General features: G+C 41.0%; 1 protein-coding gene across 1 annotated transcript; it reads left to right on the top strand.

Moving 5' to 3' along the window:
- The first annotated feature begins 11,808 nt into the window (after window positions 1-11,808).
- On the top strand, window positions 11,809-19,447 carry IAH1 (isoamyl acetate hydrolyzing esterase 1 (putative)). The gene is made up of 6 exons (XM_081326558.1): window positions 11,809-11,937; window positions 15,009-15,061; window positions 16,249-16,397; window positions 17,045-17,206; window positions 17,982-18,103; window positions 19,206-19,447. Exons 1-6 carry the CDS (start codon window positions 11,857-11,859, stop codon window positions 19,392-19,394), a joined length of 756 nt encoding a protein of 251 aa, XP_081182684.1. The 5' UTR covers window positions 11,809-11,856; the 3' UTR covers window positions 19,395-19,447.
- Window positions 19,448-19,899: the final 452 nt, after the last annotated feature.

The following is a 19,899-nucleotide window of genomic DNA, read 5'->3' as shown; positions in this document are numbered from 1 at the left end:
ACCTCCAGCCTTAGCATTGCAAGATACTGAAAGCAGAAATGGCACCAAAGAACACCAGGGAAAAATCAAGAAGAAAAAAAAGAAGTTAAGAGGTAGTTCAGAGGTTTTTTTGTTTGAGGTTGCTCAAAGTCACCACGATAAGCCAAACTGTATTGATCCATGGTCTGAAAATGCAGTTCAGAAAGGCATGAATCAAAAACCACTCCTAGTATACAAAACATCACAATTCGCATTTCAGTCCCCCTCTCTTCCCATTTCTATATAACCACTGGCAAGCCATTGAAATCAAAAATAAGGGTTAGACAAGACACAGTTTACTGTTGGGTTGCCAGGTGTATTTTCTATGTTCAAGGGAAAGTTATACCAACTACAATTTCTTCCTATAATTGCAGCTTTCAGATGGAAAACTCAGAAGAGATGATGAAGCATTTGCTCACTTGTGTTGGTATGAAGAAAAAAATATATGTCTCAAGCAGGCAGACAAAAAAAAAAAACCCAGACTGATAGGAAGAAGGGTTAGTTGGTGTATTCTTTGATGCTTGATTGTCAAGTAACAGCAATTAAAAATAGAAGTTAAGAGGAGGGTAAGTCCTGGCACAAAGAATTATCCCACTGTCTTTGGTATTTTTGGAATCCACCTTCAACATTTTAGCACTGTTTATTATTTTGAACAAAGCTAAGTAAACATGATAAAAAGAAAAATGCATAACGTGTTGGATTGTGTCTTAAGCATAGTTCTAATGATAGAGTCAGCGAAATTTTATTCTTCTAAAAGATATGTTTACACTACAGAGCTAACCAAGCGATGCTTACACTGTTAAAATAGTGTTGCTTTAATTATTGTTTCAAGTTTTTTCTCCCTGGCTTGGGGAGAAAAATCTGAATTTACTAAAAAAGAAACTAAACTAAATTTTCATCTGTCACTGACATCTGCACGAAATTTCGATACAGAGGTGGTAAAATGGAAGATATCTTACCATTCAATTTATTGGATTGTCTGGGACTACAACCACCACAGAATATAAACTCCAAGACGAGTCTTTTCCCTTTGAACTAAAGCTAAAACCATAAATTTTGAAGAAAAATTGGAAGCCATTTTTCAGCAATAAAAATATGGTCACTCAAGAGGTTTATTACCTTAAAAATGCCTGAAAGAAATTGTGGGTAGTTAGGTTTAAAAAAAAAACAGATCTATATATACAGAAAAAAAATTGCTTTTAGTTGGGGAAACTGATTAAATTCTCCAAGATCTTCTCTTTTAATAGCTTAGTACATTTTTAAGGAAAGTTGTCATTGTTTGGAGGACTGGGGAGAAGGGGAGAATTTTTTTATTCTTCTATGAATATTGTTTTTGACAGGATGTTGTCCTCGAAAGTTGATAACAATTATCTATGGAAGTGAACTTTCAAAGAATACTAATTGCTTTATTATTTTCAAAACTAATCCTTCACTTTTCTTTTCAGGCATTTGTAAGAAGGCATTTATCCACATAAAAATGTGAATCATGCTACCTGTCAACCATTATGTGAGAAATGAAGATGATAGTTGCTTTCCCAGGACAGAAAAACTCCAACCAGCCCACCGCATTAGTTTGGTGTTCCAAAAGGGTAAAGAAAATGTATGGTGTTAACAAGCTTCTTATAACTCCGCCCTGGACACTATTTTCAATCCGTCTCTTTTGGAGAGCAAACAGAAGTTGCACTGATGCAAAGAGGATCGTAGGAATAAGCTGTCAGTTAAGGAACTCATCGTAAGAACTGCTCATTGGGTCTACTATATGGAATGTATGTGTATATGTATGTCTGCTACAGCAGGTGTTGCCAACCCCTGGGCCACGGACTGGTACCGGTTCATGGCCTGTTAGGAATTGGGCTGCACAGTTGGAGGTGAGTGAACGGTGAGTGAGCTAACTGAAACCATCCCCTTTCCCTGGTCCATGGAAAAGTTGTCCTTCCATGAAACTGGTCTCTGGTGTCCAAAAGGTTGGGGACCGCTGTGCTACAGAATGAAAATAGTTTCTAATTTTTAGAATGCAGGTGAAGATCATGCTACTGAAACATTAGAATATAAACTACTCTCTACGTCCATAGAAAAGTGGCAGGAGAAGAAAAGCCCCACATGATTGTTTCCTTGAGTGGCTGATTTTCTATGTGATAAGAGGAGGGGTTTTTTTGTGTGAAATGCATTCTACTATGCTACAATACTACCCTCCAGCCTATGGAAATAGGACATTTGAATATTGTAGTCATCTTGGGAAATAATTCCTGATAGATTACTTCCACCTATACTAATGTTTTGTAGATGGAGATACTCAATATGGATGGTTAAATCATTATATTTCCCTATTATTTGCAAATGCTTGTAGAATGATCAATTCTGACTGGACAGATGCAAATGTGTGATGGAATGTAGTAAGGTGGTGGCTCCCCATGAGGGAGGGGATGCACACTAGAGGATAAGAGGCAATTCAGCCCAGATATCATGTGTAAGAAAAAGAGGATGACGCCAGTCTCTCCCTAATGGTTCACAGAGAATAATTGTAGTTGCAGGTAGTGTAGAGTGCTCAGTCTGGCAAGATTCTGTCTATAGGCATGAAACAATAAACAACTCAGCTTGGAAGTATCACCATTGTCCTTCATGGTTTGGGGTCTGACAGATGAATGCTATAAGGAAGCAAAAAGATGCACACAAATTTAACTCTTTTCTTCCATCTAATGATCATCTGTTGTTTCTTGCGCATAAGAATCAATTCAGCATTTTTTTCATGCATTGGGCACTTTGCTTCTCTGAGGCATCTCGTATATACTTTTGCTAGCATCTTGTATAACCTATGACCACCCGCTTTCAGCATTTCTCCGTAACATAATCATATCCTGAAGCTTTGCCATTTTTTATTGATTTTTTTAAGGTGTTTGATACTTCTTCTACTAGGATTCCTCTTTGGTGAGTGTTATAACTTTGAGTGATCTTGATCTTTGTATAGCTCTGAACAGAATTTTCCAATTATTTCTAATATTTCCTATCTTGTTCTACACATAGAGCCATTTTCATGTTTTAATGCAAAAATCTTTTCTTGTATTTATAAGCTTGCGTTTTGTTTTATTAATCCCTTTCTTTTCTTCAACTGCCTTTTTCAAAAGCTTCATGTTAAACTTATGTGTTTCTTCTTGGATACATTTTTTAATGGTCTTGCAAACTTCAATGTACTCCACTTTATCAGTGAAACTTCCAGTATTCTTCATTGTCCATTATTTTTTCATTACAACAAAAGTTTCATAAGATATTTTTGATTGTACAAAATGTTTTCCCGCCGGTGCTATAGATATAGCAGATTCAAGGACATTTTTGACTATTTGTTCATTTCGATCCATTGTTTATCTTTTCCAAGTCTTGCAATAGAGCAAAGCAGTTTGATAAATTAATCTCAAAATCGCTGATCTTCTCTTAACAGCTGATCACTCTTTATTTTCATTTTTCCTGACATCTTTATCATTTTCATACACTCTTTTCAACAGTCTGTGTTCAGTTTGTACCATTCTATAGTCATTTCCAACATTAAAGCGATGACGGTACATTCGCAAAATAGGGTTTTATTACTTGACATGATGTAATCAATTTCACTTGTCTACCCAGATGGACTCTTCCAGGTGGATTTTCTGCTAGCCTTTTTCTTGCAAAATGAGTTCATGATACAAAGTTCCTGTCCTTTAGCAAAATCTGTCCCTGAAGATCAGGAAAACATTTTCTGCTTTCTTTTCCCACAGTCATTCAACTTCTATTGGCAAGGTCTTTGTATTTTGTGATTTTTCTCCCTTGCTTCTCAATTCTGCCTTTCTGTGCGTTTGCTGTCAGGGTTTGGTCTTATGCAGCTTTGTCTCTTTCTTCTACTTTCCTGCTCTCAGCTATTGCTCCATCTTGTTACAATCCGCTTTGCCTGCTTTTTAAAAATATAATGGCCATGTAATACTGTGTCTTTCCACATCTCTTTTGTGTACTTCATTTGGTGTTTCTTGTAGGCCAGTTTATTCTCTCTAGTATTCAGTAAACCTTCCTGGTGGTTCCAGCTTCAGTCCATCTTCTTCACTACCCTTCAGATATTCTTCGAATGCTCTTTTTTTCTTCTTCAATCACTGAGCTACTTGCAACATTCTACATGGACCCATTTTCTTGGTAAGTAGAGTCTGGATGAAGGGCATGATTGCTTTTTCATTATCTTTCTGCTCTTCTGATCCGGGAGCTTTAATTCTGCTTGAGTGCAGTCCATCGTTCCAGCTTTGTATCCAATGACTGGAATTGCCCAGGCACCAATTGCCTTGATGGTATCTCCTCCACTGAGTTTGGACTTTAGGATCTTCTTTGTTCTCTTCATGTACTCACTTCCAACCTTTTTCTTGACTTCAGTGTGTTTGGTGTTATCCGCTTGAAGGATCCCCAGGTATTTGTAGTGATCATCTTCACCCAGAATAAGAATCACTTCCCCATTTTTCCAAGCATCGGGTATTTTTTCTCCTCTGAGGCATCTCGAGTGTTGTTTTGCTAGTACTTATATAAACTGTGACAACTAGCTTTCAGCATTTCAATCGTAACACCCTCATTTCCTGAAGCTTCATTTTATGGCACTTGATAGTTTCTATTCTAGGATGTCTAGCACGTCCTCTTTTATAGGTATTGTTACTTTTGAGCGATCTTGATGTTTATAATTTCCAATTATTTATAACATTTCCTGCCTTCTTGTAGACACAGATCAATCTTCACGTTTTAATGCAAAAACCTTTCTTGTATTTACAACCTTGCATTTTGCTTTATCAATCCTTTTTTCTTCAGTTGCCTTTTTTACAAGCTTCATATTAAACTGAAGAGTTTCTACTTGGATTCTTTTTCTTATGGTCTTGCAAAGTTTCTTCTTGGAGTTATTCAGTATTTTTGACAGAGCAATCAGTGACAAACAGTAATGGTGATGACGAATCTCCTTGAAATATTCCTCTCTTTTATTAGTAACCTCTCTCATGCTCTTGCCATTCATTAGCAATGTCTTCTCTTGTCCCATAGACCTTGGAAAAAGCTTCTGGTGTTTCTATTGACTCATGTTATTTCTAGACACTTGATTATCCAACCACGTGACATGGAGTGAAATGCCTTCTTGTAATCAATCCATGCTACTTTCAGCTTGGTCTTGCTTTTCTTGTAGTTTCTCAGAATCCTCTTGTCAGTCATGAGCTGAATTTTTTTTCATCTGCTGTTGGGATGGTTTCCTTTCTGCTCAGGTGAAAAGAGCTTGTTTTCATCTAGATCTCTTGAACTGCATCAGCCAGATAGCAATTTGAAAGTCTTTGGTAAGAAGGTAATTGGCCTGTAGTTGCCTGGTCCTCCCCTTTTGCTGGATTTTTCATGATCAGGTAGGGGGTTTGCCAGATGTTAACACTCTTCAATTTCATCTCCTTGCAGTATGTTATTAAACTGCTTGGCAATGAGTGGGTGTAGACCAGGGGTGTCAAACTGCTGGACCGCGGGCCGGATGCATCATGCTGAAACCACACCCATCCCATTGCCAGCAATGGGAAAAAAGTCGTGATATGTCGCGACACATCACGTGACGTCGCGAGTTTGACACCCCTGATGTAGACAGATTTTTCAACCAAAAACCATGCAGCTCAACTTTACCTGCTACTGATCAATTCTTGATTATCTTTGCTTTGTTCTCCATCATTTCTGTTCTGTTCTTTCATTTCAGCCTTTTTTTATTCTGATCCACCCCTTTTATCCAAGCTGCGTTCTCTTTGTCTTTCTTTGGATTAGCCCATATCTGCACCCAGAACTGCACTGTGTGTTCCTTGTCAAGTGTTGATTGGTTCGATGCAGTCTCTCAGTTGATGGATTGTTTCTGATTGGATTGAAATTGGAGATTCTGTCTGTAGTGTGGAATTTGAACCTTATATCTGCTGATCTTCTGGGCTACAGCTGCTTTATTTGCTGCTTTATGATTTCCAAAGCTTCCTTAATCTTCCTTGTTTCTAGGTGATATTTCTTGATCCAGTATTATTTGGCAAAGAATAGGGTCCCGCTTTCCGAATATAACAATTTAATAGCTGTGCCGGCTTCTTCCACTGCCAAGTCCCACTAGTTTGCCTTTACAATTTGAGTTATATCTGGCAAGGCTGCTAGCCCTGGTTACTCATTCAGCAGCCATGAATCCTATAGTGCATTTTCCTCCAAAACCTAGCACAGTTGCTGTAATCTGGGCAATGACCAAGCAGGTGTGCTTTTCTGTTAATTATGTCTTAACGGAGAGACACTCTTTGTCTGCCTCCTCTGGTGAGGATGAGGTTGGATGTTTGGCCAGATGAAATGTATTAACTTGGTTGGCAAGGCCGTTGGCCAAAGCACGCTTGATATAAGTGCCATCTATAAAACATCTTATAAAAGTTTTCTTTATAAGAAGCTGCCATTGTCAATTCATAATTTCTTTCCCAAATATTTGCCATTTCTCTAATTCTATATTATATCCAAAGTTTTTTGCCCATTGTATCGTTGTATTTTTCACTTATTCATCCTCCATTTTCAAATTTAATAGAAATTATATACAGTTTCTTAATCAGTTTTTCAACAATATCTGATCAAACATTGTCTGTTCTTTATAAAAGCCATATATTTTCCTTCTTTATCATATCTTGATTGCATTTGCAATTCAGGCCACCGTCATAATTCAATACCCTGGTCTAAAAGCTCGTTTAGATTTTAGTTTCCCTTCAGTATCCAAAATATTCTTACATGTCAAAAAATTTTCATATTGCACCAAGTTCAGGTAAACAAATGCTTCCATTGTTGAAAGCCATCCTGGGATTTTCAAGTAGATTTTAGCTTTTATTTTTCCCCACGCATAAAGTAGTGAATTTCTTACGTAGTGGTTTTGAAAGTATCTATGAGTTTTATTCTTCTCATACCATAGAAATGCATGCCATCCCAGTTGCAGATCATGTCCTTCTAGAGATAACAGTCTTTTATGTCTGAGAATTATACATTCTTTTAGCCAAGTTAAGATACACACTTGATAGTATAAGACCCAGTCTGGTAATCCAAATCCTCCATTTTCTTTGGATTCTTGTAGCATTTTCAGTTTAATTTTGGCTTTCTCTCCTTGCCAAATAAATTTCAAAATCAATGTATTCAAGTCATCAAAAAATTCTTCTCTATTTTTATAGGTACTGTTTGGAACAAAAAAAAAGCACTTTTGGTAATATATTCATTTTCACAGTAGCTATTCTTCCTAACACTAATAGTTGCAAGTTTTTCCATTTTTCCAGATCTAATTTTATTTGGTTAAATAATTTTATGTAGTTACCTTCTTTTATCGTTGCACTCCTTGCTGTTGAGGTTTTCTTTCTTAACATCCTAGGTGCTGAGGCAGAAGCTTGTAGGGCAGGACCATCCTGCATGACATTCAAATTCACTTTGACCCCCAGACAAGAAGGGGATGCTAAAAGCAATTTCTTCAGGAAGGTATTTGGTGGCAAAGGAGAATTTTCATAATACAGGTAGTCATCACGTTACGATTTCATTGGGGCCAAACTGGGATCAATTGCCGCTGTGATTGTTATGCGAAGAAGTTGAAAACACGATGTCACATGACTGCATCTCGTAGCCACAGCAAACCAGCCAGTCGTGGTTGTCTCTGGTTGTGTTAAGCAGTAAACAGAGGGAGTCCTAAAAATGGACTACAGATCTCTTCAAATTTGATATCGTAATTCACTGAAGTAGATTAAATACAAGTACGTTAGAACAGAATCAGCTGTGGACAATCCTGTATTTGAAGATTGTATTTTAAGAGAAATCAGATAAATATTTCAATGAAAAAAAAGCAACACATTAGATTATATATCAAAGAGCATTTTTGTCCAATCAAACCTAGCCAAGTTGAAAGCGACTATAATTTAAGCTGATGAATAACTTCTCGGTAGAAATTAGCAAGCTTTTTCATCACATTTACCTTTGGAACAATCCAGCCAAACATATGAAGACAAGCCAAATAAATTCCATTTCTAATGCCACAAGAGAGAACATTCTGTCTAAAATATCTTATTTCATGGCTGAGTGTTTTTAGCCTAATTAAGCGCCATTCCTGGCTCTTCTGCGACCCTGGTTCCTTCTTAGTTCCACCTACTCCCCTTCATCCCTCAGCCGCATTCTTGGAGGTTTCTTTCATTTGGACTGTTTATGATAGCTTGTTTGGCGCTTCTTTGCCTGGGGTAGTTTACCTCATGGTTGTTGGTCTTATGTTAAACTTGGTGTTAATCTATGCTCATCTAGGTGTTGTTTCTAGTGGGGAGGCGTTTGGGGCTTTTTGTTCCCTTTTTGGCTTGTTGATTGTCTCTTGCACAGTATGTCATTTCTGTTTCTGTCCGTGTGTCTCTTGATGGGCAGTTTCTCAAGGGTGCCAGGCTTCCAGGAATTCTCTTGTATCTTTGGACTTGCCTTGGTCTAAGATGGGGAGTTTCCCCGCATAGCATAAGAATGTCTCCATCCTTAATGTCCTAAACTAAACTAATCCTAAAGTAAATAAATGTATTAAATATAATAAATAGTTAAAAAGATAAATAATTTTCAATATTGGGGAAAATGTTAGTACAAAATCCCATAGATGCATTTGGTGGAATCAGAGGATCAGCTAACAAGAAAAATGCCATAGAAAAAGTAGTGCCATTGAAGAAAACAGGGAAGCTTTTGGAGAATTAGGCACAATTTAGAAGGAAAAATGGCGCAGAGGAGAGAATTGAAGAGATTCTGTGCTTGGCAGAGTAAACTACAGTATGGCTCTTGCTCCACCATACTGTACTTGCCTATTCCTTTTGGAGAAAAAAAAACACAAGACAAACTTAATTTAGCAACAGCCCTTTATTTTCTGCCTCAGCTGTTGGTTTACATACTGTAATATATTGCGTGACCATTATATAATAGTGTACTTTTCTTACCATTTTTCTGTCCACAGCAGAACTTTTGGTGGTCAGAATAAATGGCCGAAAACCTATTACGTTTAGGGAACATGTGTGCATCGAGCATTTAAACGGAAAGCATTTCTATGATAAGCTGAGTTATGATGATGTCATTATTTAATCCATGCAGCCCACTGATTCTTAATTACACGTGTGTGTGTGTTATGCAACAATCTAGATTTGTGTTTATTAGCTACTTTGTGGGACGTACACAAAATTATAAAAGAGAAAAAAAGGTAAAAAAGAAGAAACATGCAAAATGTCTATTTACAGAAAATAAATTGATGCCATAATTCATTGCAGACATCCATATATGGCCAACAATAACTTTATTGTCATTTTGAATGTACACCAATTGGCCGGCGGCAGCATGAACACTGGCAGCGCTGGCAATCTCTCCCCCTCCCATCACCCCTTCCTGTGCACAGAGGAAGAAAAGAGATGAGAATGAAAAGGGAGGGAGGGAGGGAAGGAGGGAGGAAGGAACAGAGGGAGAGAGGGAAGGAAAAAAGGGAGGAAGGAAGGAACAGAGGGAGAAAAGGGAGGGCGGGGAAAAAGGAAGGAGGGAAAAAGAGAGGGAGGAAAAAAGAAAGGAAGGGAGGGAGAGGCAACTTGGAGATGTCCCATTTCACACAGTTCTGCTTCAATCCTGGGTCCGTTGAAACTTGGGCTCAAAGGAGAAAGCAATTATGTGTTCCTTTTGTCACAAACAGGACTTTATTGGGAATCCAAGTTAACACCGGTATTCTTGAATTGTGAACTCTTAGGGAAGTATCCCCTCCTTGTGTGTTGCAAATAGCCATTTCCAGTGGGGGAAACAGGACAAAGCAGAGTGGGGGAAAATATTTTCCTTTACTATATTTCCAGTCTGAATTAGACTATGGCAGGTCCCTGCAGGAGAGCTCTTTTAAGGATTATGTATTAATAGAAAAGCAACTAACTTACTTCTGTTCCTAAATGCTAAAGTTGTTGGACATAAAAAACAGAGCAGCTCTGATCAACTATCACAGCCACCATTTTGACAGTTTTGCTGTACTGTTGTCTGTGGACAATCCCCACTAAACGCAAGCATTGGATAAACCGAGCCTGGTTTGTTCTGGATCTTTTAAGTGGCCACAGACTACTAGCAAAAGTGGCATTTGGTCACAAGGCAAGGAAGCATTGAGAAATGTTTCCCCTTTTGCATTTGAGCATCCAAGAAGGGGACAGGAAAGGAGAAAGGGAAAGACAAACAAAAAGAAGGAAAGAGGGGAGGGAAGAAGAAGGAAGAGAGAATGAAGAGGGAAGGAAAAAAGAAGGAAGGAAGGAAAGAAAGAAGGAAGATTATAAGAGGGAGGAAAGATCTGATGGAAATCCTGCCTTAGCACTTGGCCACGAGCAGCCCTGGTGCACTTTCGCTATCCCCTTGTCCCCTCCTCCTGACCTCTCCTGGTGGTCTCCCATCCTATTGCTGAGGATGCTTTGGTTACAAAGCCAGGTCTCCTCACCGGGAATGGGGCTCCCTCTAACCCACACATTTTGCCCTTCCGCACACCATGAGCAACTTGGCCAAGGACTACGAGTCAATCAGCAGCCGCCTTGAGGAGGTGGTAAGCACAGCCAGCCCTCCCCCCCCCTACTGACCACAGAAGCCCTTATAAGCAGAACACCAACTCTTGACATTTCCTAAATTCCCCTGAAGGTATTACTTAGCCTGGTAATGAAACATCCGGAAACCAACCCACAAGCTTGGAGAACGAACCTCCACCCTCATCCTACACTCAAGCTACAGATATTCACCACTATTGCAAAGCCAATCCTTCCATTTCCCCCACCACCATCACAACTGATGAAGATTCTTGAACGAGAAGCGAAATGTTTTCTTCTTCTTCTTCAAGGAAAAACAGTCCAGTTGCCTTTTGATGAAAAAAAGCACCTTTGAGACAACTATGACCCGGATAACTGAGAATCCCCACAGACATTCTGCCGTAAACTTGAGTGTTACGTTAAACGTTTCGATTGGGCTGCTTCTGTCCCTTTTGATGCCTCGTGCTCTAGTCTAGCCTAAAAGGTAAAGGTTCCCCCGCACGCACATGCGTGCTAGTCGGTCCGACTCTAGGGGCCGGTGCTCATCTCCGTTTCAAAGCCGAAGAGCCAGCGCTTGTCCGAGGTCATGTGGCCGGCATGACTAGACGCCAAAGGCACACGGAACACTGTTACCTTCCCACCGGAGTGGTCCCTATTTTTCTACTTGCATTTTTACGTGCTTTCGAACTGCTAGGTTGGCAGAAGCTGGGACGAGTAACAGGCGCTCACTCTGCTATGCGGCACTCGGGATTCGACCCGCCAAACTGCCAACCTAAGCGTCCTAACCCACTGAGCCACCGCGTCCCGTCTAGTCTAGTCGTTGGCAAAAATGAAGTTTGTGATTTTCCACCGTCCTCTTTGTCTCCTTTGAAAAAGGCGCTTTTAGTTGTCTGAATCAGGCAGTTTGGGGTCCCCGGAAGAAAGGGTTCCGTTTTGTCCCAACTCTGCAAAAGGGCAAAGCTGCCCGCCCCCAAAGAAGGAAAAAGGTCTGGCTATTGTGCAAAACAGATCCCGGGTCTCTGCGATCGGTCTTTGAAGATCGAGGCTGTTTTGTTTTTTTTTTGATTTCCTTCATCGCTTTTCGCCTCGGTCGTCGGAGAGCCCGAGGAGGACCCGAAAGACTCTCCAGCTCGGCGTCCCCGATGCGAGATCCGCGGGTCTGTTTTTAGAAAAAAGAGCGCGTCTGCCTCAACCACCCGCACAACTGCCCCGCCCCTTTGCACACACACACACACACACAGCGCACACACAAACGCCCAGCGGAGGCGCTCGGCCTGCAGCCGCTACTGCAAAAACTGCAAGCATGGCTTTGACGGAAGCGGCGGCTGCCCGGGGGCTATTTCTGCTGCCCCGGATCGTGCTTTTCGGAGACTCCATTACTGAGGTATCGCGGGGGGGGGGAAAGGGGGGTGAGTGGGACATGGCCCCGAAACAGACGCAGAGGCCCTGTGTCCCTTTTCCTCTCCCCCCACCCCGCCTCCGATTGATTTGCACACTTATTCTCCTTTTTTCTTCTTACTTCCGTTCAATTCTCTGCCCCTCCCTCCACGCCAGCGGTTGCCTCCCAGTCGCCTGCAGCCTCGATCTCTTCCGAGGTATTCTAGTCAGAATAGAGCTGGAAGGTACCCTGATGGTCTTGTAGTCCAGCCCCCCCTGCTCAAGCAGGGCACTCTAGTCCAGGGGTAGGCAACCTTGGCTCTTTTATGACTCGTGGACTTCAACTCCCAGAATTCCTGAGCCAGCATGGCTGGCTCAAGAATTCTGGGAGTTGAAGTCCACGAGTCATAAAAGAGCCAAGGTTGCCTACCCCTGCTCTAAAGGTAAAGGTAAAGCTTCCCCCACACATGTGTGCTAGTCGTTTCCAACTCTAGGGGCCGGTGCCCATCTCCGTTTCAAAGCCGAAGAGCCAGCGCTTGTCCGAGGACGTCTCCGTGGTCATGTGGCCGGCATGACTAGATGCCAAAGGCGCACGAAACGCTGTTACCTTCCCACCGTAGTGGTCCCTATTTTTCTACTTGCATTTTTACGTGCTTTCGAACTGCTAGGTTGGCAGAAGCTGGGACGAGTAACAGGTGCTCACTCTGCTACGCGGCACTCGGGATTCGACCTGCCAAATTGCCAACCTTCTGATCGACAAGCTCAGCGTCCTAACCCATTGAGCCACCGCGTCGTCTAGACCATTTCAGACGAGTGGCTGTCCAATCTCTTCTTAAGTAGAAATTCTTAGGTAGAATTTTTTTCTACCTAAGAATTTTTCTCTTAGAAAAAAAATTCTACCTAAAATTTACCCCCCCACACACACCCCACTCCTCTCTCTTTAGGTAGAAATTCATCAGGCGAAGTTTTCTTTTGAGCTGCCCAAAGAGGCTCGGAGGGAGGATTGCTTAACGTGGACTGGATTTTCTATTAGGCAACAATTTAAGGAGCGTTTGAGCTGCGAGGGGAGCAGGGCTGCCAGTTGGAACTGCTAGCTAGTCTAATGCGATCACAGCTGGTTGCCAGGCTTGGAGCCAAGCTAAAAATACCTGAGAAAGAGGAGATGATGGTGTGCAGCTGACTTCAAATTTAAGGAGTTTGGAGGAAAAGTTTGGAAATGGGCTTCCCCTCTCTACATTACTGAAATTGAAAATACAGTCAGGAGTGTCAGGAATTTTGCTGAAATAGTTGGGAAAGTCAAAATGACCACACATGTGGCTTGCCTTTCAAGATTATTTTATTTTTATTTTAATTCCATTTATATCCCGCCCTTCTCCGAAGACTCAGGGCGGCTTACAAGCTTAGCAGTAGCAGTAGCAGTAGATTGTTGTGCTTAATCTGAAATCTCAAGACTGGATTACCGTATTATTTTTTACCCATCTTAAAATAGTTCTTAGAATGCGGGGAAAAGGTAAAGGAATATCTCTTCCTTCAAGATCCCAGCTGGGACTTTCAGCCCATCCTGTGGGTCTGTTTTGCCCTTAAACTGAAGTTGCTCATAAGGGCCAGCACTATTTCATAATGGTCTGTGAGAATAGCACCTTTGACATTTGCACACATAAATAACTTTATTTACACATGGCTTTTTCATTCAGGGAAAATATTTGTAGGTAGTCAAGATTGTGGAAAACCTGAATATACAGAGATATTTTTAACCTCCTTATTTTGGCTACATGTTATTTCCAATGGTCTAAATAAACGTACCTGGTACTGAAGGATTCCCAACCAACTCTTTTGATCAGATACAGTAGACTGCATGTTTTATACAGGTAGTCCTTGATTGTAGCCACAACTGGGATCAGAATTTCATCGTAATTCAGTGTGGTCATAAAGTGAGTTGTCATATAACGAACTGATTTTACAACCACTTTTAGCACAGTCATTAAGCAAATCATTGCAGTTGTTAAATAAAACATGGTCATTAAGCAATCCATCTTTACCAGTTGCTGTTCTTTGCAAGAAACAGGCTGGGAAAGTCACAGATTGTGATCACATGATTTTAGGGGTGGTGCAATGTCCATAAGTGCAAGGACAGGTTGTAAATCACTTTTTCCAAGACTGTTGTAATTTTAAATTGTCCTTAAATGAACAGTCATAAGTGCAGGATTACTTACACAGTGCAAGGCTAGAATATTATGTACATGCACACTCAGCAGTCTTTCAAATGAAGAATTGATCCCTAATAATATTTCTTGCATGTGTACTTTGGAAAAGAAGCGGCCAAACTTCCTGCTCAAATGGAGGATGATGGTGATCACTTCCAGCATTCCTGAGTTCCCTGAATAGATATGGGGCTTTGTAGTTCCTAAATTCTGGATTGGGAACCCTGGCAATCCATTATGGCTGGTAGATGGTGGTTTTTCAGTTTTATTTCAAAGTGCATCAGTGAATGCCCTATTCTGCTTTGCAGGTATTTGTCACTTTTTAAAGTAATAATTCATAAAGTTGTCTGATGTACATTGGCTTTTACTAACAGAGAAATTATGCAGGGCTACCAGGTATGGGCTGTCAAATGCTGAACAACCACTTTGTGGCAGCAGAGAGTTTCCTGTGCCTCTTTACTGCCATCTACTGTAGAGATTGGGACTTTGCAAGTCAGAACTGATAGCCCTAAATTTGGTACTGTATTTCAGAGGTCCCCAACCTGTGGGCTGTGACTGTGAGGGGATTGTAATTAGGCTGCGAAAACAGCCGGCAAGCGCACACACCCATCCTCACTTGCGCAAGCAGTGGGCGAGCGTGTGTGCGCGCTCCATTTGTGTGAGCAGCACAATTGCCGGCCACTCGCATGGAACCATCCCCTCTCGTCCCTCCGCTGGTCTGCAAAGCCGGACCTTTCCTGCACTTGATTGCAGTGGGTCACTGTGTATGAGACTTAAAATATACAATAATGTTGGAGACCCTATGCTGAACTGTAAGGATTAGTACATTGATTGGGATCTCTGCATTTATATAAATTGTTAATTGTCTTTCTTCTAGTTTTCCTTCCAAGATAAGGGATGGGGCGCAACACTTGCTAATAGATTAGCTAGGTAAGAAATCCTAGCGTTTTATTTATTAGTTTTACCTCTCATGTTGTCAGTTCTTTTGTCACATTGGAACACACCGCCAGAATATTAAAATGATACTTCTCTCTCTGCATTCTTGATGCTGTTCTCATCTGACACACAGGAAATCATAAGAGATCCCTAAGGAACCAGTGAAATTAATATTTCTGTGACTGTAAAATGGTAGACTCCTTGCTTTTTTCTGCTGTTGTTATTAATCTAACTTTCTTTGGGGGCTCCTTTGGCATCCCACTTTGTTGTTGATGAGTTGCCAGCCCCACCAGGTAGATCAGACCAGGAAATCAACTGCATGGCAATGCAAAATCCACTTTGAATGAGATTGCTAGAATAACAGAATTGTGCAGATGTGGTTGTGCTATACCTTCTCTACCTTCTTACCTTCTTAGTTCAATGAATTAGGGAGGGGTTTGCCTAAGCCATGTCTGAATGGGATCTCATTCCTCTGAATTTAAACAGTATACCTTCCCCTTTTGCCTAGGCCAGGGGTAGGCAACCTTGGCTCTTTTATGACTCATGGACTTCAACTCCCAGAATTCCTGAGCCAGCATGGCTCAGCTTGGAAACCTCTCCCTTTTTCCCCAGCATGGATGGGTCAGGAATTCTGGGAGTTGAAGTCCACAAGTCATAAAAGAGCCAAGGTTGCCTACCCCTGGCCTAGGCAACAGTTTGTTCCCATTTCCTCAACATCATCTTCCCTCAGTTGTGTTCTCCCACCAATTTTTAAACAATTTCTAAATGTTCTACTTGACCTCTATAGTAATTCAGGCTCTTTGAATCTGTAATGATGCATAATCCCTGGAAACTGATTGAAAACATGAACATCATGATTGTTCTGTATTGTAAATAAGGTTTGACAAATAAAGAAAATGGGTATGAATTCTGGATAGAAAGATACAAAATGCTTCTTTTCAACATGGAATATAGTGCATTATGGAGAGGAGAGGAAGAAAAGGTCAGATTCACACTAAGGGCTGAACCAATTTAACTGGTAGTATGTATCAGTGAATTCTTTGGGACTAAAATTCTGAATAACCCACATGGAATACACTACTTAATAATTCCCTGGCCAATCTTTACCATTTCAAGATGTAGATTTACTACATAATGAGACACACAGAGAGACACTCATTTTATGAATATGCTTATTTTAGAAAATGCGATGTTTTGAATCGTGGACTCTCTGGCTACAACACCAGGTGGGCTAAAATTGTTCTTCCAAGATTAATCAACAAAGACCATAATGCTGGAAACACCCTGGCAGTAACTATCTTCTTTGGAGCAAACGACAGCGCTTTAAAGGGTATGGTACATTTTGATTCTAGATCCTACTCTTCTAATGTGATAATTTTGTTAGGCTGGAGTTGAAAAGTGTGTTACTTCAAATATTTTAAAGCCTTCACCCATTGTTCCAGATATGTTTAATCTGGAACAATCTGTTTAATTAAACAGATATGTTTAATCTTGTTGGGTTATGGCAAAAATGCATGTTAGTGCATTAGAATGTTGAGGCAATGGGGGAAGACAATGGCTTGCTTGAATTTCAACAAAGGCTCTTAGAATGTGTATTACTGAGATGATGTTTCATTGTTTCCCAGGCTGCTGAATCAGCATTCTTGGTGTCCAAGGCTGTCTGGCTGAGCCAGCAGTTGACTATGTTTTCCTTCAAAAGGTCCATGCTGGGAGGGGTGAGCATCTTTCAAGGAAAGAGGAACAACTGGGTGCCTTTTTTACAAGAGTGTTCCTTGTGTGTAATTGATTTATAGCCAAATTACCTCTTTCTTTGCTTTGTGAAAACGTATTTAGATTGGGGCTTTTTGGTTGATCACCACCCGTTTTACTTAAACTCCTCTGTCCTACCTTTTCCCAGCTTGAGAAAAAGAAGCGCAACATGGGCAGAGCACACAGCTGTTGTACCCAGAAAATTAATTCCTGTGTCTCCTTAAACAGATGAGAACCCCAGACAGCACGTTCCACTGGAGGAGTATACTGACAATTTGAAAAGTATGATATGCTACCTCAACTCTGTGGACATTTCCAAACAGGACATTATATTAGTGACTCCACCACCCCTTCACGAAGCTAGTTGGGAAAAAGAGTGTGTTGCTAAAGGTAAGGCATTCTCCTATTCCTATTTGAATAGTATTGGCAAATTTCCCTGCATGATTTATTCCATGTTTTACCCAGTTAAATGATACCAGGAATAGAATGTTTGGCCTAGCCTTTTTCCATCAGCTCTGCCAAATTTGTCCTATTAGCCTCTTTTTTTGCAAACTAAAATGACTGTTGGTATGTTTTATTTATTCCCATCTTAAAATTAGAACCAAAGCATACAACTGTATGGAAATAGGTCTTTTTTTAAAAAAAGAAAATGCAGTAGTTCAAAATCATCTGCAGTAAAGCTATAAGGGCAGCTTCTAAACTTTACTGTGTGGGATATTGTGGTCAGCAGGATTCTTTGTACCCAACAGTGGTTCTACACTATGCATATACTTACACTCAGTCTTGTCTGTTCTCATAGCTCTTGCTAGGAAAAAGAAAAATGGGTACCAGATCTAATTTGGTTAGCAAACTGTTTTCAATTGTGACAGTGATGAAAAAAAATAACTTTATGACCAATCCTCACATTTATGACCTTCACAAATCTAGAAAGCAAGGGAATGCTGAAGCAACTTCGTAGTCCCATTTAGCAACCACTTAGCTTGATAACCAAGTTGTCCATTCCAATTACAGTTTTTAAATGAGGAGTGACTGTATACTGTTAAAGCCTATAGGGTAGTGAGTTGCATCATCTGGATCCATTTCTGATTCATGTTTTACTCAAAAAGCAAAACCTGAACTAAGCTTTTATGTTTGATGTATTTCCCCCCCCCCTAATTCTCAACAGGTGACAAATTAAATCGTCTAAATTCTGTCACTGGGAGATATGCAAAGGTTTGTGTTAAAGTAGCTGAAGAATGTGGCACCGATGTCATTGACCTGTGGACACTTATGCAAAAAGGAGACCAGGTATGATTTCTGAGATTGTCGTTACAGAGTGTATGCAGCAAAGTGAAGCTAATTTCCTTACTGGGTGCAGTGTCAGCTCATGTTCTATTTTGCAGACTGGCAGTTTAGTTGAATAATGATTAATTCAGGTAGTCCTCGGCTTACAAAAGTTCATTTAGTGACTGTTCAAAGTTACTGTTGTGACTCAGGGCCAGCCTGTGGGTCCGGCAGCCGGCTCAGATGTCTCGGATGACTCAGATGAGGGGGAGGAGGAGTGTGTGGAAGACGAACCGGCTGATGATGGTTTGGAGGCTTCGCAGAGCCCCCAGCCGGGGCCCTCTTCTCAGCTGCATGAGCCCGATAGTGCGGAGGATGATGACCCACAGCTGGCCCTGTTCAAGGACGCCCGACGCAGGAGGCAGTCGAGCAGGACCAAACAGAGAAAGGCTGTGGGACTCCTCGGGAGGAGGCACAGGGAGGCCACGCCCTGATCTCTAAATAAAAGGAGTGTTTGGGGAAGGGCTGGTTGCTGAAAGCAACCCTTCCGTTTGAGGATTCAAGTTCCAGTGTTTTTGTTTCTTGTTCTGTTATTTGAGTAATAAATCTTGGCAGACGCTTTCCAGCCTTAGACGCTCTCCAGTCTCTACTGTTTGAACAGGGGTTTGCCTTATTGCAAGGCCGGTAGCAGGCTGGTTCAGAACAGTTACAGCTGCATTAAAAGAATGACTTATGAGCGTTTTTCACACTTATGACCACTGTAGCATCCCCATGGTTATGTGATCAAAATTCAGACGCTTGGCAACTGACTCACGTTTATGACAGTTGCAGAGTCCTGGGGTCATGTGATCGCCTTTTGCAGCCTGACAAGCAAAGTCATGGAGAAAACAGGATTCACTTAACTGTCTTACTAACTGATCAACTGCAGTGGTTTATTTAAAAACTGTGGCAAGAAAGGTTGTAAAATGGGGCAAAACTCATTTAACAAATGTCTTAGGAACAGAAATTTGGGGCTCAATTGTGCTCATAGGTTGAAGACTACCTATATTTTTTGGCTTAAGTTTCTTTCTGTAAAGTCATCTGAGCAATTTATAACATTTTATATTTTATGAAATCTCTGGTTTAGGACTTCTCCTGTTACCTATCAGATGGACTCCATTTATCAGAAAAAGGAAATACTTTTCTAGCAAACCAGCTTTGGACACTCCTAGAAGAGAAACTGTCAACCCTTCCTCAGTTGCTTCCCTACTGGCGTGATGTAGATCCTCTCTACCCTGAAGCTAGTCTCCTGGGCATCCCCACTGCTAAGAAGTAATAAAAAGAACAACATCCATAAGTTTTGTTGAGACAAAATAAAATTTCCTTTTCTTCCACAATCAGTGATTTCAATTCTTAAAGAGCGTTCTGATACGAACTTGCATTCCCAATTATTAGGCCTCTAAATATTCATGCATAATTGCTGAGTTTCCTAATTATGCTATTAGGTACTGGCATAGGTAGGGCAATTTACCTGTTAAAAATTGTATGCAGAAGAACATTGTCACCACAAGCAAGAAGCAGAAAACAAGCCTTGATGGATCAGACAATCCTACATTGCTACATAACTTTATACTTCAGACTCAGAAGAGGGCTGGGTGTCTAACTTGGGTTGGTTGGAAGGATCATCAGGGTTTTGATAGCATGTTGGGGGCTGCACTCCAAAAGACTATTGGCTTAAGGCAGGGGTTCCCAACCCCCAGTCCGTGGATCAGTACTGGGCCACGGCATGCAAGCAACTGGTCCACCCAAAAAAGCAAAGCCCCATCTGTGGGATGCAGGCA

The sequence above is a fragment of the Vipera berus genome, assembly GCF_964194415.1.
Source record: "Vipera berus genome assembly, chromosome: 1".
NCBI classification, from domain to species: domain Eukaryota; kingdom Metazoa; phylum Chordata; class Lepidosauria; order Squamata; family Viperidae; genus Vipera; species Vipera berus.
The sequence above is the reverse complement of the archived record's forward strand: the minus strand, read 5'-3'. Positions and strand labels throughout refer to the sequence as shown.

Coding starts and splice junctions, on each gene's coding strand:
- IAH1 (XM_081326558.1), top strand. CDS start 11,857: ATGGCTTTGACGGAAGCGGCGGCTGCCCGGGGGCTATTTCTGCTGCCC. Junction 16,398..17,044: donor AAACGACAGCGCTTTAAAGG/GTATGGTACATT, acceptor CTCCTTAAACAG/ATGAGAACCCCAGACAGCAC. Junction 18,104..19,205: donor TTATGCAAAAAGGAGACCAG/GTATGATTTCTG, acceptor TCTCTGGTTTAG/GACTTCTCCTGTTACCTATC.